Raw genomic sequence first — 7,971 nt, 5'->3', positions numbered from 1 at the left:
GCAGAGAGAGGGAGGGTCAACATGGCGTCCGAGCAGGTCTGTTTTGGAAGCGATGTACCATTTTCTTTGTACCGTTTGACTATTATATGGCTGCTAATAGTTTATTAGGGGCTTCATTAAATGTTTTTCCACACGGAAAGTCTTTTTATTTTTGAATACGTTTAGGTTTGCTTTATTGTATGAAAAACGGTACGCGCCAGTCAGTCTTGCTTATGTTTTGCGCCGCCTATGGAAAAAATGAGTAGCCTAGTATAATTTGTAGCACTCACGACTACGTTGCCCGCTATAAAAGATGTGATCTCATCACAAAGTCTCAAGCCCATTTATGTTTAAAGTTGCTTTCTGCTACCTACGCCTGATGCGTCAAGCGAAGTGTTGGTGTGATTTATTTTTAGGCATGTTTAGAGACAGTGACGAGTGCTTCAGATATTTCTATGCATTCCTGGGGGAAGCAGTATCCCAGCAGAGTGCACAGCAGACTAGTCCATAAATTCTCTCGGTAGGATGTGTGTTACTGGCTTGCTTAATTTTAGAGCATTATTATCAGGCTTATGTCGCTTAGTCCTCCACTGCAAACTGCCACCTCTGACAAATAAAATGTTTGGGTGGACGTTAATGCTTTGGTTTTTGCTATCACACTATCTTGGCATTGAACTTGTGCAGATCAGATGTTTGGTTGGATATTGTGTTGTTCACATTGTTTTGTTTAATTCATCAATTAAACAGAACGTCGTCTGGCAATTTTAAGAGAATAGCCGACTAATGGTTCAACATGGTTTCCAATGAATAAGCTTATTATAGTAACATTGAGTGCCATTAACATAATAGCCTGTTACCATAATAGACTGCCATGACATTTAAAGGTTAGGTTAGAGCACTTCACTTTATTCATAATAAAATCACATGGCACCTGTGATTTAGTTTCAATACATGTCTGTTGTACCACAGTTTCCAAAACTGTAAAGCTTTGTCCGTTCTCCATGTTGATGGCTTTGTTCTGTCCTGAAGGAGAGCTCCAATGGACCGGTGAAGCGGACAATGAGGGAGAAGGCCATCGAGCGCCGCACCGCCAACAAGGAGCACAACAGCAACTTCAAGGCCGGCTACGTTCCCATCGAGGAGGAGCGCCTGCACAAGACGGGGCTGCGGGGACGCAAGGGCAACATGGCCATCTGCATCATTGTCCTGCTCTTCCTGCTGGCTCTCATCAACCTCATAGTAAGTCCTGTGTGTGTGTGTGTGTGTGTGTGTGTGTGTGTGTGTGTGTGTGTGTGTGTGTGTGTGTGTGTGTATTAAGAGTTTATTACAGTCGTATTGCGGGTTAGGAACTTAGGATTGATGTCAAAGTTTGCGGGAATGACACTTTCAAGTTTCTCCCTTTCTTGTCTTTACTGCTCTTTCTGATCCAACATACATTGATTACCTGAGGAAATAAAAAATATCAATAAGTTAATACGCTCTTTTCTTTCCTTATTTTCTTCTCTCTCTCTCTCTCTCTCTCTCTCTCTCTCTCCCTCTCTCTCTCTCTGATGTGTCGAATGCGTTCAGATTACTCTGGTGATCTGGACAGTCATTCGTATAGGCCCCAGTGGCTGTGATAGCATGGAGTTCCACGAGAGTGGTCTGCTGCGGTTCAAGCAGAAGGCAGACATGGGTATAGTGCACCCTCTTCAGAAGAGCACAGTGGGTGGCAGGAAGGACCAAGACCTGATCATCACTGGCAACAATAACCCGGTAACCACACACGGTAACACTGATCACGCACACGGTAACCTCCGCCGGATACCTCCTTGCCTGTGCCTGTAGAGGTGTCCACCACCATGGCAACCTTGACAGGGACAACAAGGAGGCGGTCATTGTGCGGACACAAACAAACATTCTTTCTCCCTAGTACACTATAGTACTGTATAGTGGAATGCCTGCTGAGCTGAATGCATTATGTATGTCTATTAATGTTGATCTGTGAATATGCTTTTGTCTTTGTCTATGTGTGTGTGTGTGTGTGTGTGTGTGTGTGTGTGTGTGTGTGTGTGAATGCCCGCTTTACAGGTAGTGTTTGAGCAAGGAAACACCAAGTTGAGTGTTGAAAAGGAGAAGACATCCATCACCAGTGACCTTGGAGTGTCCTTCACTGATCCCCGGACCCAAACCACGTTCTTTAGCACTGACTATGACAGACACGAGTTCCACCTGCCCAAAGGAGTAAAAGTGCTTAGTGTCAAAAAGGCTTCAACAGAGAGGGTAAGTACATTACGAGTACATTATAATCACCAAGTAAGTGTCAAAGGTTTGTTTTTGTCCTGATTAGGATCTGTAGTGGCACTTCCACCATCAAATGCTTTAAAACTATGCTATGAACTTTGGCTTATGGGAAATCATTTATTGATTGCACGCTCTTGATTTCTCAGATAACCAGCAATGCATCATCTGACCTGACCATTAAAGGAGATGGCAAGGCCATCGTCCGTGGCAACGAGGGAGTCTACATCATGGGGAAGACGGTGGAATTTCGGATAGGGGGAGACATAGAACTGAAGGCTGTGAGTTGAGAAACTATTGGAAATCGTTCTGAGCTTTTATTTGTGCAGTTTCATTGGGAGATTCCTCATGCCGCCACACCCTCAGTATAGTGCCATAAAATAGAACTGCCTGTTGTCCGGCAGAGTGCTTCGGTCCGGAGATGCACTCATTCTCTGGTCAAGTCAAGCCAACTCTGTCAAGTATTGCCATGTCCTCCTAGTCATGTTTGTTACACAGTCTAGTCTTTTGATTTGTTGTGAATGGAATGACATTGAGAGTATCCTTTTAAAAAAATAATTGAATTCATTTAAAATTAAACTGTAATGATAACGACATGAAGAACGATATTGTTGGGAATCACTTTTTGATTTTGAGGACAATAAAAAGCTGACAGTAGATCAGAATCCATCACATTTTAGCCATCACATTCATCAACACTTAGACTTTCCTTATCGTTGGTCAGTGTGGATGCCTTTATCATTATAGTTGTAGTTATCATTATAGTTATCGTTCCTGGTGTGAACGGCCCTTTAGTCTGTCTGTCTGTCTGTCTGTCTGTCTGTTTGTGTGTGTCAGTCTGACATGTCCTAACTGAATCCCTCTCGTTTCTTTTTCCCTGCAGGTAAACAGCATCGTGCTCAACGGCTCTGTCATGTTTTCCACCACTCTCATGCCAAAGTCCTCGGCTAAGGCGGATTCGTACTTTGATGACAACATGATAAGGTATAAGCTGTGCATGTGTGCAGATGGCACACTGTTCCAGGTCCAGGTCAAGTACCCCAACATGGGCTGTGCGACAACTAAAAACCCCTGTGGAATGGCTCACTAAGAGAAAGAGGGAGAGAGAACGAGAGAGTGAAAGAGAAAGAGAAAAAAATGGACTGCAGCTACTGTTCCTCCCAGTGGGGATTGCCATGTTACACACATCAGTACATATCTGTCCATGCCTATTTTCATGTCCCCCTATTCACTTACCCTCATGCACACTCAAGAGAGAGAGAGAGACAAAGAAAAACACATGCCGATTAGAGTACATGTTTAACGAGTAAGTTTATAACTTTATTTTGTGCCATTGAGTGTTTTGGCCAAAGATTTCTAACTGTTTTAGCTTGGTTTCAGTGCCACTATTTTGTATTGATTTGTGAAACACTACCATGGTTTGTTACCCACATGCATTATTATTATCATCCTGTCCAACGTTTACAAGAGTAGAGAGCTCAAAAGGCTTCTCGTAAGTAGGAAAATGAAGGGATTCATGTAATAATACTTTTCTAATGTTCCAGTGCAGTATTACAGATGTGTCACATCGCTTGCGTCCCACCCTATCTGTCCGCACACGCACACGCCCAGCCCCAGACACATACCAGAACTGATCTGTTACACCTACTTCACTTATCAACCATTTTATGGGCTTCTGTACATAACTGCTGGCAGCTTTGTGTGGTGTATAATCCCAAGTGTGGATTGGTAAGAATTTGATTTTGTTGTGGTGTGTTACCGCAAAAATGGTCACAGCTAATGAGTGATGTTTGTTAATGTTGACGGGAACGATGTTGGTTTAGACATTTGTACAACCGATAATATTTGTCGCTCACTGATTATTCAATACAGCGGTGTTGCTGTCACACGTTCAGTTTATACGCCTGAAGAGGCATCTTTCTGTTATTCCTTTTAAGTTTTAGTTTTTAGCTTGGAAAAAGGTAATGATATTTATCAGCAGTCTCTCCCTAAACTGGAGATGTCTGAAAAGGGGCCGCTCACAATGCCTCACAATGCCACACTGCTGTCCATGCTAGTCGTGCCAAATATATGTCCTGTGTGTCAGTGTGGTGAAGGATGTCACAAGAGCCCATGTCCAGCAGGTGAAGGAAGTAATATAGAGTGTTAAGATAAATAAAATGGTCCCAGGTTACTATAAGCTCTCACTACATCAAGAGATGTTTGTTTTGTTGTTAGTCTTGCTGTTGTTTTGTTGTGTTTTGTACCGTCCTCGACTAGGATTATTTTCACTAAAAAGCAACCACTCATCTCATTTCGCCTTACGCTGCAAAAATCAGGAACATGCACTGCGTTATTCTATATTATGTTACACTACGACAGAATCTGTTATTTTTTAAAAAACGGTCAGTGCACAAAAAGGAGTGTGCTTATTTTTAATATCTTTTGATAAGATTAATGTAGGGGGAAAAAAGAGCGGTGTGGTATTTTGTGCAATATAGCATTTACCGTTTTAGGGTTTGATGGCATTGTTTCATGTGTGGTATTTATTTGAGTTGTCTTTGATTTGACTTGAATAAAACAGAATTAAACCACAAAAGCAGATATTGTCTTTATTTTTCATAAATGTATTTTGTTTTATTCACCTCAACATGCAAAGTCTCTGAACAATAATAAGAAAAAACTTTTTCAGTCTGAACAATAATACAAACTTTCAACAAGTGGTCCTGTAAGACATTAACTTGGGCAAGGCAAGTAGTTATAGAAATACTGTCTAGGTGTGTGTGTGTGTGTGTGTGTGTGTGTGTGTGTGTGTGTGTGTGTGTGTGTGTGTGTGTGTGTGTGTGAGTGTGTGTGTGTGTGGTGTTTCAGGGAGTGTGCCCTCTGTGCATGTACGCATGTGCATGTCTCAGGTGCTACTCTGCTTCCTCCAGACTTTGATCTTAAGCAGACTGTGTCCAAAGATACTCCCTGTGACACAAAGTGCTGTGTAGAAACATTCTGAAGCAAGTCACAAGACTGACACTAACTCTGTTCCACTGGTTGGTAAGTCATCTTTACACTGAAATAGTTGGGTTTTTTACATCTCGAATGACTTACAATGTGTTAATTGTAATTTGTTATGTATGTGTTATATGTATTGTATTAGTGACTAAAAAATCAAGTTGTATTGAAAGAACTGTAATTATGCATTACTTGTGCTCATTTGGATAACAGAAGGCATAAGTCTAACGAGTCTAGTAACGAGAGGGAAGCTACATAATTCCCTTTGAAATGAGTTGGCTTTGTATTACAATACAGACTATTATTACATTTCTCTAGCTCAAGGGCTTTCGTTTTAGAGTGATTTATATTTCATGGATTTCTTCTTAGATGTTGTCTAATAGATTCAGATTGATTATGAATGATTGTTTTCATCTGAACATAATGTAAACAATCACCTGAGTGTCTTTTCCCTGGATGATAGTCGCAACCATCTGGGTTTAAATCTCAACAATGTGAAACCGGAATAGTCAACATGCAGAGGCTAGTCCCTGAATGAGGATCTTATCTTTACGTTGTTGCTGATAGTGTATCTGTGTGTGTGTGTGTGTAGGGTGGGCAGTGATGTCCTTGACCAAGGCGGTGTTCTGCACTGCAGTACTACTTTTCCTCCACTGTGTGGCGCTCTCCACCTGCTCCTCATCCTCCTCCACCTGCCCCCTGGCCTGCTTCTGCGAGAGGGGTCCCCACATAAACTGTTCCTCTCTCGACCTGCGAGAACTGCCGCGACATATCCCAGAAACAGTTACAACCCTCAACCTATCCCACAATGCCTTGCGCTCCCTGCCGCCCCTGTGGCCTGGCCATGGTGGTGGTCTGGGGGTGCTACGGTACCTGTGGCTGGAATATAACAAGATGGAGACACTGTCTCTGTGCATGAGAAGAGATCGGGTGGGGCTGAAGACCTCAGCCAGAGAGAGGTGTGTGTCCTGGGCCCCGGCTCTCGAGGAGCTTTATGCTGAGGGAAACCAAATGCATCAGGTCCCTAAGGGTAAGTTTAAAAATACTTGCACACACACACACACACACACACACACACACACACACACACACACACACACACACACACACACACACACACACACACACACACACACACACACACACACACACACACACACACACACACACACACACACACACACACACACACACACACACACACACACACACACGCACGCACACACACACACACACACATATTCACAGCATGCTTAGAAATAGCACTTGGCAGTAGCTGATGATGGCAATTAGCATATAGATGCCACAGTGTTATCAGAACTAACTGGATAAATAGATACAAATGTCAGAACTGGCAGAGTGCCAAAACAAACAAAAAAGAGTTTCCAAATAAAAAGTTTTCTTTTTTATTTATTTATTTTTCTTTGTTATAGAAGGTATAATTCTTTGTGCCTGTTTTTGCAGTAGTAGCCTAACCCATAATAAGACCTCAGGCAGGGAAGGCAGGGAAGCAGTTTGGATGTCATTTGCATCTACGCATACACTCAGCACATTAACACGTGCCCCCGACCACAACATGACTGCTGAAACAGAAGCACGTACACACACACACACACACACACACACACACACACACACACACACACATTCCAGAGATAAATGATTGCCATCCATCATATTTTTGAACTTTGCTCTGAAATTATACAGGCACCATTAAGCACACTATCACCCTAGAGCAGGGTCAGTGTTCAACCAATCAGTGTGCAAATGGCATTCCTGTACCTCATGACAAGTCATGACATAATATTTTATTATGGGGAGGAAAGCATAGTGTAACTGTGAAAATGGATTGGTTAGAATTGTGATGCATAGCATAATGGATATATTACATGCATTACCCTGCTGTTTGTGTGCATGTCAGGCTTTGCAGTATACATTTGCGTTACAAGTTATATTGTATTGTACAAGGATATTTATCATATTTGTCTAAAAAGTATAGCAATGGCAATTTATCAACTTATTTTCATCCATAAATGAATGGGTAGACCATTAGTATTGGGTAGACCATTGATACAGCATGCTGTACTAATCATGTGAGAGGTTTCTGAGGGCTTTTATGCTGCTGTTTGTGTTGTGGTATGAGGGCCAGCCGAGGGGTTTCATGTGTAATCCGTCTAAGTGTCTAAGATGGCCGTTCGTTTGTTATTCTGCTCACAGCGCTGCTAGGGCCTGCCCTCATTAGCCTAGCGCCCACAGTGCCTCACTTCAGCTCACACCCCACAACACAAGCTGTAGGAGCAAACAACAGACTCATGGATTCTCTTTTGAATGCTATTCGGACATAACTTGAAATTGTTCTCTGTAATCAGCTGAACTTGCATGGGCTATAATGCAAATATATTTGATCAATTCAGTAATGTTTTTATGCGTTGCTTTTCTTCATGTGGGAATAAATCATGTACTGATGTCTTACAATACATGAATAGCTCTGGTATATTTCAACATTCTGTTTTGTCTGAAGAGGGTTTCAGAGAAATGTTTATGGAAAACAAGCAGTATCTCAAACTTCAGATATGGTGGCATCTAAAATTTCCCTCAGAATGAATTTAAAGTATCTATATCTATCTATCTACACTATCTATCTATCTATCTATCTATCTATCTATCTATCTATCTATCTACCTATCTATGTGTCACTGCACTCATGTTGCCAGTAGTATAGTTCAGAGA

The 7,971-nt window shown here is 42.0% G+C and overlaps 1 protein-coding gene across 1 annotated transcript; it reads left to right on the top strand.

The window, feature by feature from the left end:
- Positions 1–4,830, top strand: sgcb (sarcoglycan, beta (dystrophin-associated glycoprotein)). The gene is made up of 6 exons (XM_062556708.1): positions 1–36; positions 1,009–1,218; positions 1,549–1,734; positions 2,050–2,241; positions 2,409–2,540; positions 3,143–4,830. The coding sequence occupies exons 1-6, from the start codon at positions 22–24 to the stop codon at positions 3,347–3,349; spliced, it is 942 nt and encodes a 313-aa protein (XP_062412692.1). The 5' UTR covers positions 1–21; the 3' UTR covers positions 3,350–4,830.
- The last annotated feature ends 3,141 nt before the right edge of the window (positions 4,831–7,971 follow it).

The sequence above is a fragment of the Sardina pilchardus genome, chromosome 15 (assembly GCF_963854185.1).
Source record: "Sardina pilchardus chromosome 15, fSarPil1.1, whole genome shotgun sequence".
Lineage (NCBI taxonomy): Eukaryota > Metazoa > Chordata > Actinopteri > Clupeiformes > Clupeidae > Sardina > Sardina pilchardus.
This window is presented reverse-complemented; position numbering and strand designations above follow the sequence as displayed.

Coding starts and splice junctions, on each gene's coding strand:
- sgcb (XM_062556708.1), top strand. Junction 2,242..2,408: donor AAAAGGCTTCAACAGAGAGG/GTAAGTACATTA, acceptor TTGATTTCTCAG/ATAACCAGCAATGCATCATC. Junction 2,541..3,142: donor GAGACATAGAACTGAAGGCT/GTGAGTTGAGAA, acceptor TTTTCCCTGCAG/GTAAACAGCATCGTGCTCAA.